Source organism: Macrosteles quadrilineatus, unplaced genomic scaffold (assembly GCF_028750875.1).
Source record: "Macrosteles quadrilineatus isolate MER2022 unplaced genomic scaffold, UCM_ALF_1.0 Scaffold_28__1_contigs__length_1566739, whole genome shotgun sequence".
In the NCBI taxonomy this organism is placed as follows: domain Eukaryota; kingdom Metazoa; phylum Arthropoda; class Insecta; order Hemiptera; family Cicadellidae; genus Macrosteles; species Macrosteles quadrilineatus.
This window is the reverse complement of record NW_026542621.1, coordinates 1340227-1352597: the sequence shown is the minus strand read 5'-3', so window position 1 is coordinate 1352597 and position 12371 is coordinate 1340227. Positions and strand designations below refer to the sequence as shown.

Genomic DNA, 12371 nt, shown 5'->3' with positions numbered 1-12371 from the left:
TAGTTAAATACCATCAAAATTATTGTTAATTTATTTTAGAGTTATGTAAATTGTTATATTTTCAGAGTTATTTAAATGTTAATTTATTTTAGAGTTAATGGTTATGTTAACAGTTTTATTTTAAAGAGTGATTGCTACTCACTTGGTCCATTCTTTCTGTTACTGTAACAGAAAAGCCATATTGTTTGTTAGACTTTAGAAAACATTGACTGTGTCTATTGTAATACTAGTATTACTTAATGACAAATGAAGATATTGAATCTTGAATCTTGATAGCTAAAACAAATGTAAAACAAAATTTCAATCAAACAATATTAATTAATTAAAACAAAATTAAAATCCATATTTTTTCCCTGAGCTGCAACGTAACTTAAGTTAAACAATTGTTAATTAACAAAACATTGTATAATTTTGATGATTTGTAGATTAGTTTAGAATGACACCCTTCAAAGTGTACTAACTGCTGTAAACATGTACAAGAAGGTAAATATATAGAAAAGATTTTACAATGGCAATGGATTTTGATTGGAGACCCCTGTCATCATTAGGACTAAGTAAAATCTTTTATATATTTTCACCGTCTTGTAAAAGTTTACAGTTTCACCGTCTTATTGTCATAGTTAAAACATACTCCCTTAGTAGATTTCCCATCCTTAAAGAACAGCTTAAGCAAATTTTGTCGTTAGTTCTGTCCGGTGCACTGTAGAGGTTGTGTTTTGTTTACAATTTGTTTCTTTGTATTTCAGTTATTTAAAACCTCATTTAACCAAATAAAACGATATAGCGCGCGTGAGTCGTGGTTAGGCGCTCACAACGATTGCGTGAGAAGAGGAATAACCTTGAAAACACCGCACGTTGATTTTGGTGCGGCGAAACGTCGGTGTTGAGAACTTTTGTCTGATATTTTAAATTTAGTTTTATTTTTATTTTTGTATATTTTTATGTGCAATGAACTGTGTATGATTGTGACATGACAAGGACTACGTTCTCGTGATTTCAATAAGGTGAGTGATGCCCAACAAAAAATTATCATACTGAAAAACTTATATTTGTTTGTACTTATGTTATAGTCATTTAGTATATTTGTCCAATAATACTGTTGCACTGTTTCTGACAAAGCAAGCATAACTGAGGAATGTTTGAGTTTGTTGACAGCATAAAGTCATGAAACAGCTATTGAAACCACACGAGCAACTCAAGTTAATAGCTCAAACCTGTATAAGTAGCCATGTCCACAACTGCAAGCCATTTCCGAGATGCAGCTGTTTGTAGCATCTTCGGTTTTAATCTCCATCGCTCTTCTCGCCCCCAGAGGTAAACTTAGTAACTAAATAATTCCTTGTTAGCGTAACAGAGGTTATTAGGACTAAATGAAAAAGAAATTGCTTCTAACATTTTATAACCTATTTAGATCTACTTTGTATTCATTTGATATGATAAATATAGATGAATAGACGGTAAGTTGTGACTGATTGAATTATAGGTACTTGAATTATTAATATAATTAGTTTATGTTCCAAAGCTATTTTCTAATATCTCTGATAGAAATTCACCACCACTTGTCTTATAAGAATTTACCAATCTTATCATGAATAAGAATACTATAATAAGCATTTTGTCAAGTTTTTGGTTTATTTATCCTTTATGAATAATAATCTATTAAATTTGGTTTGAGTAAAACATAACACCTTTTACTTATTAATAAAATATTTGTTCTGCTTAAGTTATTAGTTGAAAATCGGATATTCGTTTTTATAAATTACAAAAAGAAATTTGTTATTAAATGTTTATAGCTGATGGAATTATGGGTTAAATGTTTCATTCTAGAAGATAAGAATAGAGAGAGTGCTTTTGTTGACAGTGGAAGGAGGATGTTCTCTTTCCTGTGCTGAAGACCAGAAGCCTGTTTGCGGACACAGTCGGAAATATGGTTATAAGAGCTTTGAAGATAAGTGTGACTTGGAGCAAGCAAACCATTGCAAAGGAGGAGGTAGGCAAAATGAAAATGTAGGGAAATACTGTTTCGTCATTATAATAAATTTTAGTTTATACCTACAAACTATTTTAAAGTTTTGAAAATATAACCAAACCCCAAAAATATATTATACCATATAGAGGGTGTTCAAAAAAGGTGGGGACATAATTTATGTAGGTAGTGATTCCTTGGGTCAAAATAAAGAGAAAATCAAGAATAACATTTTTATCAAAATCGCTTCGTTAACCAGATATAAGCCATTTTGTATTTTTTACATACAATTTTTTTAACTGATCCTTATGAAACTTAGTGTGTATTTTAAGGCCAAGTCACACCGAGCTCGCTCACTTCCGTGGAGGAAGCGAATTTAAAAAAATCACTCACCATGTTATCAAATGTGTCCACGCCCGCTTGCTGAGTGACTTTTTGAGACTAGCGCGGCGGGAGTTTTGTCTAGCACATGCGCAAAGGTGCATCTCGAATGGCCAAGCTACTTTAAAGTTTTTAAAGTAATACAGCTTAATACAGTTTGAAATTAAATTTAACATGTTTCTTTTGTTTGATGATGTATGTTGTTTTGTATTATCCCTTTACTACTATGTAGTCAATTGTTTTCGTAATATTTTCATCACCAGAAACAAATCACGATTGTGTACCATGCTAAAATAATGTTTACGGTGCAAATTTAATGTTTCCTATCAAATTTTTTATATTGTCGACGTAAACAAACAATTTTTATTTTATTTTGATTGTTTCATCACCTATCATTCATGTTATTCTGTCGTCAACTGTCAATTCGCAACAACCAAAACTGTACAATCAATGTAAACTTAAACTTTTAATAGAAGACTTAGAAAAGTAAGTTACCATTAGTTTAAATGTTTGTATGATTTTATTTAAAAAGTAATAAGTATTTATACTGTAGCGAAAAATAACGTTCAAAACACTGAATGTGGATAATTTATCCTCAACCATATTTAAAATGCTTGCACTACAAACATTTAAGGTCTAAATATAAAATAATAATAGTTACGGTTCACTTTTTAATGTACACTAACAAATAAATAAACATTCAATTTCTCTTCTTAAACACTTTACTACATAAAAAAATACGGAAAATTTACATGGCATGGTACTAAATTGGTAAGATGTGTTTCTTATGTAAAACAAATTGTAATGAAATCACCTCAAAACTCCCGCCGCAGACGCGGTACTTTTGGTGTAACATGGCTCGGCGGATGTCAGTGTGACACGGCCTTTAAGGTAAAAGTTAGAAAAAAAATCATCTTTATTCTGATTTAGTCTGCAGATTTGCTGCGGTGGGGTTATTTTAAAAGTCAGGTAATTACACTTCTAAGAATATTCATTGGGAACCTTTGTCTCGGATAATGAAGGGGGGCTTATTATTAAGTATAATTAACGGTTAGTTCTACCTTGTTAAAAATAAAACAGTGAGGAAACAAATAGTAATTTGATAAACCTCCTGTATAACTAGTTTATATTATGAGGAATGAACTAGAAATCGAAATTTTTTTTGATAAATCATTTTAAAAATTAAGTATTGATTGAAATATGATAATACAGTGGAGTCCCGATAGACTGAACTTCGGTAATCCAAAAGTCCGCATAATCCAAAACCAAAAAATATTTTATTTTTAAAATTTTTAAATTTTTTAAAAATTCATTTTAAAATTTATTTTTGATTTTTGCCCAGTACGGGCTTTCACTTACTGCTTACACTTAAGTCGAAACTACTAGTACCGTCGCGTGAATTAATGCAGTTTATTGTAGACACAAAAATTGATGACCCAGTACGTGCTGTCACCCATTGGGTAAAGCCGAAACTGCTAACACTATCGTGTAATGACAGTTAGCTGTACCTCGTTGAAGTATTCTATAGCGGCCGGGCGAGATAGAATTGTTGTATAGAGTATTTTAGTTAACATTTGGCATTTTTCATTTTCGTCCCGGGTCCCAATCCCGCCAAATCACCAATAGAGTTTATCTAAGTGATAATGCCGCAACCCCTAGATCTAGCCTAAAGTAATGTAAAAAACAATCCCTGGCTCGTGCCTAGCGTCCTAGGACAAAAACAAATTTTAATTTTAAAACAATTAAAAAAACAATAAACCAAAATAACGTTAAATAACGACTATCGGGACTCTACTGTATTGTTTCGATCTATAATAAAACAGCTTTATGTGGACAAGTAGGTGGTATTGAGGATGTATTGTGGTACGAATGCTGAATAATTTATGTTAAAAAAATGTGCATTTATTAGTTTCATTCATGATAAGTACACCAATACACATCGGTTATTGCAAGCGTTACCATTTTGCTAATTGAATGAAGCTCTTTGAATTTTTGTATTTAAAAAATTCTCATTCTGATGTTAATAAAAATATAAATAAATATTAAATATATATTAATATAAGGAAAGGCCATTTACTATTGACAATATTGTTTGTATTAAAGTGCAGTTTCTGAGATAATATATAGTTTTAAATTATTCTTTATTTTATTAATTTCATTACTTATTCTTTTTATAGATTGGTGTCTGATTCATCAAGGAAAGTGCTCACATACTGAAATAGGTAAGCCAAAATTTACTACAAACAAAGGGAAGGTTAAAATGTTTTGTTAATCACTACTTTTGGACTGAAACTAGAAAAGAGTGATTTTCAACTTAAAGATTTAAATAAAAATTTTTCTTAAAGTTGTTTGGACTTTTGGCGTTCTTACTAGAGTGACACACACATACATACATATATATAAGGCTTAGTTTGGTTTTACTTTTTGAAAGATTTGTATATCCTCCACTCCTTCATGTCTGTGCAGCCACCCAGGTTTCATACTAAATAAAATCTGGAAGTAGGATGGGTTTGAAATTCTCATGGGTGCTGAAAATTACCACTCCTACATTTCATATCCTTTGAAATTTCACAACATTCATAGGGTTGCCATAGGGTAATTTGTAAAAAAGAGGAGATTTTAGCTGGCGGTCCCCAATACAGTAAATAAAAATTTACGGGCTAGCAAAATTGTATACCTACATAGCAGAAATATTATAACAAAAACTGTATGGGCCATAGACATAAAAAAAGTCACTGGCCCGGAAGTAAACAAGTTTTTTTTATTCATATTTAAATGGAAATGTCAAAAAACGCCCAAACCAGTTGTTACGGCTATTAGAAGGCCTATTGACATTCGGGCCAGTGACGTCATTTGTTTATGTTTATTAATCCATAACTTTTCTGTTTAATATTCATGCTACAATGTCAATAATCAAATATGGTACGCGAAAGCATAAAATTTGCATTTTGCTTGTCGCATCTCACTAAAAATATCGAATAACGTAAACAAAACGCTCTCCGTCTGCTAGACTCGGTTCGGCTTTGGTAGTGAACACGGATACAGTACCTTCAGACTTCGGACTGGCCGGCAGACGCGAATTGAAGGAATGGGAGCAATGAAACAGACGATAAACTAAGGACATTGCTGGCCAAAGAGAAGCTAAGGAATAAAAAAAACCGTTAGTATTCCAAAAGTGCCGTTAATAGAGAGTCGTTATATTGTAATAGAGAGTAAAAAATTAGGAGATTTCTCACTTTTTGCAGAAATCCCCCGAAGCTAAATTTTGTACGTCAAAATCTGGTAATCTCTGGGGAAATCCGGAGATATGGCATTGGCTACCCTAACCATTAAACATTTCATGTGTTGAAGCATTGCCCAACTAGCTCATCATGCTTGCAAACTTTACAAGTACTGGAGAAAGTCTAATACATCACAGTTTATGGAGCTGTGGTAAACTGCATTGATGTTGATAAGACGTTAAAATGTTTTAAGATATTTTTCACTGTCTGACAAAGGTCAGACTACGCCTTTCACCCAACAGAAGTCCAACACCACAGGCGTCAATTCCACAAAACTATAATAGTCTCTCCCTATTTTGCTCCACAATCCATTGCTTCTCCATGAAATGTACAACAGCGAGCTCTTGATTGAAACATTCACCATAAATGATATGGTGACATTATAAATAGACAATAATCAAAGTAGGCTTATAACAAAATATCGATGTTCACTGAAAGGGATAATCTGCTATGGAGCCTGGGATTTCAGTCAAGGGTTTCAGAGACTGGTGTAATAACATTAGACACTTAAAGATTAATTTATAACAAACTAAACAAAACAGAAGACCAATTAGCTTTTGCGTATTGTTGTGTTAGATGTAGTGTACTGTCGGTCTAAGAGAGTTACCAAATAACAGCACCCTTAAATATTTTTTTGCTAAAGCATGGGTCAAGTTGCCATCTATCCACTAGCTATTTCAGGGCTTTAAAATGTTTTTTTCACTAGTTTGTTTTTATTGTAGTTATGTCAGGGTGGTTTGGGGTATGATTTTGGCTATATGGAAGTTTTTATATAATTAACACATTTGCAGAACTTTGTGTATTCTTTTGAAAAATAAAAACATGTTTTCATATTGTAATACAGATTTTATTTTGTCTTTAGGAGGATGTCCACAGTATTGTGAAGAGGTTTGTGGCTACAGTCCCTCTCAGGGATACAAAAGCTTCATCAACAAGTGCTATCTGGACATAGAATCTAGCTACTCAGGTTTGTTGCACATTCTAAATATGTAGTATCAAATCAGTTTTTCTTTACATCTATCTATACTCAGATACAGTTGAATTGAAGCAGTCATGTTGCATTGCTCTCTTACAGTAATGCCAATACAAAATTTTATTTTTAGGGCGTTTTCCTCATCAAAAATTGAAACAATATTGTATTTTGTTATTTTAGATTATTATTATACTTAAACAAAGAATAATTTGGTTTGCTACAGGTCTCAAGTGGCACTCCGTCCATGGTCATAACGGAGTTGGTTCAGGATTTTTCTGTTGTAAAATTCACTTAATTTAGTTTTACCAGAATTTAGAATAAGATGATTTTTGCTGCACCAATTTGACATTTCAAGCAAGCCAGTTTGGGCGTTTTCAATTGGGATGTTTCAAATAGAGCTTGGGACTAGGTGACAAATGTCATGAGCAAAAAACCATAGATTTCCAGAAGATATGAAGCCAGGCAAGTCATTCACGTATAATAAAAAAGATAGGTCTGAGGTTTGATCCCTGGAGGACACAGATGTTCAGAGCTGGTGAAGGAGATGACTTATATGACCGGAGGATGTTGTCAGGGCCTCTGTGCTTCAAGGATACTATCATGTGTCCATCTTTAAGATAGGAAGATATCCATATCGCAGCGGGTGTCCAGAAATGCCAAGGGCCAGCTTATCCAGAAGGTTACTGTGATCAAAAAGGCCAAAGGCCTTTGTTATGTCGTAGGAAAGACATAATAGGTGGTTAGATATGTCAAGGTGGTTGTATACTTCCTTAAAAAGAGCAAAAATGGTATCACAGGTAGACATGTTTTTTTCTGAATCCAAATTGCAAATTTAATAAGATGTTTGATTCAATAAAATTCAATATTATATAATATATAAAAGTATTATATAATATTTTTCTGATATGTCTTTTCTTAGTGGAGCATATTGCTACAGGGCATTAATTAATGAATGTTTCTAGATTACAAGTTTGCTCACAAGGGTGCCTGCACTCCAAAAGAATGTACGTAGCACAACAACCTTCCTTTGAGGTTTAAAAAAAATATGTTTAGATTTTCAAATATAGGTATAGATGTTTAATTTAAATGTTTAGGAAATACCCATCCACTTACATTCTCAAGACAAAACACTGAAATAGCACTGATCATTTTTGATCAACATAATGTTTATACTAATATGAGGTACATACCTTTATAATGTTTATTTTGGCATATATTACAATTACAGCGAACTTGGATCTGTGTTATTTGACAAATAAGAGGGCTGCATCATATTATTTAGTGTACAGTAGTTACTTTTTCTTAAAAAAAAACCGTTTTTGATTTATTGTCTGAACCTATTTTAGATATATTGGCTTAGAAAATTCTTTTCAAGTTTGCCAAGAGTGATACAAAAATTCATTCGTTAAAATGGAACAAAAACTGAAAATTTGAGAGGGTCTAGAATCTAGATATGGTTCAGTAAAAAACCATATATCAGGATTTCAACTACAGTAAAAGTGTTGTTAAGGACAGGAATTTGATTCGCTAACAATACCTTGGTACCTTCTGACAATTTTTGGTGCAGCCCTTTTATATGCTCTAGACTTGAGACATTGGGGGGAAGTCTAATTATATGCAAGTTGCTAAATCTGACAACTTCTTTTAACTATTGTTAATGCACAGTTTTGGACTTTGTAAAAGTAGAATCTCTTTCCTTATAATATTGTACCCCCTCTCACTACTGGCAATTGTATATTTCTAATCATTTTTTACTAGGGCAGTTTAGAGAAAAATACTCTTAAGAAATGTGCTTTTGATTTTTGAAGTGTATTACAATCTGATAATTTGTTCAATCAAGCTATTGTTATTAATCTTTTATAGTGTCCTCTGCAAGATGTCCTTGGGTTTGCCCAAAACTCTTTGCACCTGTTTGTGTGTACAGTCCCAACAGTGGTTACCGAACCTTTCCCAACAAATGTTTGTACGAAGCAGAAAACAGGTGTCACTATGGAAGTAAGTGCTGTTTTTATTTAAAGTAAATTAAATATACCTCAAATACGAGGGCAGTTCTTTAAGTAATAGCTTAAGTTTGTAATCAAAAAACTTCTCTAATCTTATCTCGCACGCGAAAGGAGATTCGATAGTTTAAGGAAATTAAAAAAACACGCAGCAAAACATGCATGTCAGCTACAGAGATGCAAATGGTGTAATTCTAATCACAAATGAAATGATGCCATTAAGTGGTGAGGAGCCTCATTGTGGAATACAAGCGAACTACAGATCTATATGCAAAAACACCCCTTGCTTAAATAACTGCCCTTGTATTTAACTACCACAATATTGCAAATGTCTCAAAGTTACAAACACATACAAAGTGAAATGAAGTGATTGAGTCGGAGGCTTAGTTGGTAGCAAGACAGACTGAAACCGAGGTATCGATGTTTTGGGTTCACGTTCACATCTCAGTTTATCAATACAGGTCATTTTTGTACTCTAATAGCTCACCCTTTGCTTTGCTTGATACATTAAGATCTGAGGCCCTGTGTGGTGGGCAAATTTAAGGTCAAAAGAAGCTGCCAAGCTCTAAAAAATGGACATAATTATGGCGTAAATAAACTGTATTGGACCTGCCTTACTAACAAAGAGAGTGAACAATTCATTTACCCCCTCAAAAATCAATCACTCCCAGCTACCTCGAGGGTAAGAATAAATTGGCAGGCAATAATAAAGTATAAAAACAAAACAAAAAGAAACAGAAAATAAAACAGGTACGGTAAGGCTAAAATGTTTACTCACTTTGAAGGAGTAAACAGTCTGAATCAAACATGTTATACAACTAAACTCTTCCCAAGCTTATTATCAGATGGAATGAGTACAATTAATAATATATATAATATAAATATTTTATTATTTATTTTAAATTTTTCATTAGATGCAATTCTGCTTATACAGTGTGTAAATTAAGTATGGAAACAAATCTGTATTTTTAAAACCGAAATAGATAGAAATATTCTATTTGTGGCAATAATAGTTAACAAAGATTCCGCAATTTTTCACATGAAAAATATTTTTTTACCCCCCTAACAGGGTAGGTGGTAGGGGGTGACTTATTTTTTTCAAATAGCAACCCCTATTGAGTGACCCCTCATTTTGAAGGGTTTGTCAAAAGAAACACAATGACGCAAATCCGAGGTGAATATCTCACTCCTAGCTAACATGGCGGATATTCCAAAATGGGCTTTTTTTTTACAAAAATTAAATTTTTCATTACCCACCATTTAGGCTAGGGGTGAAATATCTACCTCGGGTTTGCGTCATTCTTTTTCTTTTAACAAACCCTTCAAAATGAGGGGTCACTCAATAGGGGTTGTTGTTGAAAAAAATAAGTCACTCCCACCCCCTACCCTGTTAAAGGGGTTGAAAAAATATTGTTGATTAAAAAAATTGCGGAACCTATGTCAACAATCAATTCCACAAACAGAATAGGTATTTCTATCTATTTCGGTTTTAAAAATACAGATTTCTTTCCATTATTTGTGAAATTGGTGCTTTTCACGTACAATAAATCAAATTTTGGAATATCCGCCATTTGGGCTAGGAGTGAGATATTCACCTCGGATTTGCGTCATTGTGTTTCTTTTGACAAACTCTTCAAAATGAGGGGTCACTCAATAGGGGTTGCTATTTGAAAAAAATAAGTCACCCCCTACCACCTACCCTGTTAGGGGGGTAAAAAAATATTTTTCATGTGAAAAATTGCGGAATCTTTGTTAACTATTATTGCCACAAATAGAATATTTCTATCTATTTCGGTTTTAAAAATACAGATTTGTTTCCATACTTAATTTACACACTGTATATAAATTAATGTTTTGACCTTATCAATTTATAGATTACATAGTTGGGAGTTATTGGTACAATTGCTTTTCATTTGACATATTTTACTTAAATATATGAGTTCAATAACATTTTAAAACTAGATTTTAACACTGAGCTCTAAGTGTCTCTTGTAATAATTTTAAAAACGGACGTGTTAACATGTAGGATTTGTGAAAATTCCTCAGAGTTCACAGACATCCTGCAGATCTTCAAAGGTCAAAGGTGGTTGAAATCAACCAAACAATCTTTTGGAAGGATAAAATTCAAAATTGAAAATTGCATTAAATGAACAGCGTTAATTGAGGAATTCAACTATTTGATGGTAATCTATACTGAAAATTTCCAATAAGGGTTCGGTTTACAAAAAGGGTTTTCTCTGTAACACCCCTTTTTTAGTCCTACTTAACCGATTTTTATTTTTTACGATTGAGGTGTCATGGTAAAGCTTAATTTAGTGGAGTGAGGAATAATACTGTAACTAAATAGGTCCTTTCCTTAAGGTATTTGTCCCCCTTGCGTTTGATTTCTTTCTAGAATTTGCTTTCAAGTTTCAAAGACCTGGCGATGCTGACAAAATTTATTTAGCAAAATGTGAATGGTAACTTAAGATTTGATCCTTCATTTAAATGTTAAACCACAGTTAGTTTGTAAACAAGAGACAAAACATTTTATGCATGCCGTATTAGTTTTTAACGGGAAACCTTTATTATGATATAACAAGATTGAGGTACATAAATAACTCGTTATTATGTACATTTACAATTAATAGTTTATTGTAATTTAGTAGTTTTATTAGCCTAATAACTTCCTGAAACAAACATAAACTCTGAAAGGTAAAAGGGTATTGTATTTTTTCAATTGCAAACAAATTTGAATGCTATTAAAATATACAATATGTGCATGGGTCCCCTTGTGTATTCTTTATTTATGAGATAATGCTTAATTTTCAGCAGCTTGATAAAATATATTGCATACTTATCTAAGTTTGTTTTTGAAGGACTTAAGAACTGAATATGTGTATGTCTTAGGTTACTCATTGAAACACACTGGTGCATGCACTGAAAAAGAGATTGGTAAGTGGATCATTATATTTTAAAGACCTAACTTACACATTTATAATTTATAAAACCACTCTCTCTAGTTGAGAAAGTAGTAAGTGACTTAGCTGTTTTAAAATGTGTTGTGTTAGTTTACTCACTTTTATATTCATTTACTTGTGGATCAATTAAAGTTCATCCAGTTTAAAGATGAGCTTGGTTTTTCTCCAAGAATTGACGTGATCAGACACTTCCCCTAGAAAATCTCAGCAACATTGTTGTTACTAATCTTTGTTTAATAGTTTTTTATAATAGTTTGAAACTTGAATAATACAAAATATGGAAGACAAGTTAAACAAAAAATTGAACTAATTACTCAGCAGCAATCTTTTCCTGTTTTGGAACGTAACATAAGTTTTGGAATTGTACTCTATCAAAACTACAAAACTAATAGAGTGTCTCGATGATCAAAGATTACCTTTACTTAGTCAATACCATATGGTACCGGTAATTGTTTATTTCATTGAGTAGGGATACAATTTATTTTATTTATTCATTTCATCAGTATGCAGGTTTATTTATTTATTTACAAAAAAAGAAGAAATATAGTAATGACAATACTGTAATTCTAAGAAAAAAAGTAGGCAGTTTATCCTTTGAATAACATAGATGCTTGCTGAAAAAGCTAGATACTGTATATTGACAATATAATATGCTATATATGATCTAACAAAGAAAATATTAAAGGATTTTTACGACTTTATGAACAAAATATGTAGGTTTACCTAATGGTTGCCAGGTTCTTGAAGTATGTTTGATATGAAGCCCAATGTACATTTCACCACATGTGTGGCTTCATTAGGAACTAGTTT

At 32.3% G+C, this 12371-nt stretch overlaps 1 protein-coding gene across 1 annotated transcript in view; it reads left to right on the top strand.

The window, feature by feature from the left end:
* Positions 1-1244: 1244 nt before the first annotated feature.
* The window catches only part of LOC129005644 (uncharacterized), a 55642-nt gene continuing 44515 nt past the window's right edge, over positions 1245-12371 (top strand). Inside the window, exons 1-7 of the mRNA XM_054434604.1 lie at positions 1245-1314; positions 1862-1990; positions 4525-4569; positions 6491-6595; positions 7564-7605; positions 8465-8596; positions 11491-11535. Of these exons, the coding sequence (XP_054290579.1) occupies positions 1257-1314; positions 1862-1990; positions 4525-4569; positions 6491-6595; positions 7564-7605; positions 8465-8596; positions 11491-11535 (556 nt within the window). The 5' untranslated portion in view covers positions 1245-1256. The remainder of the gene's footprint in view (positions 1315-1861; positions 1991-4524; positions 4570-6490; positions 6596-7563; positions 7606-8464; positions 8597-11490; positions 11536-12371) is intronic.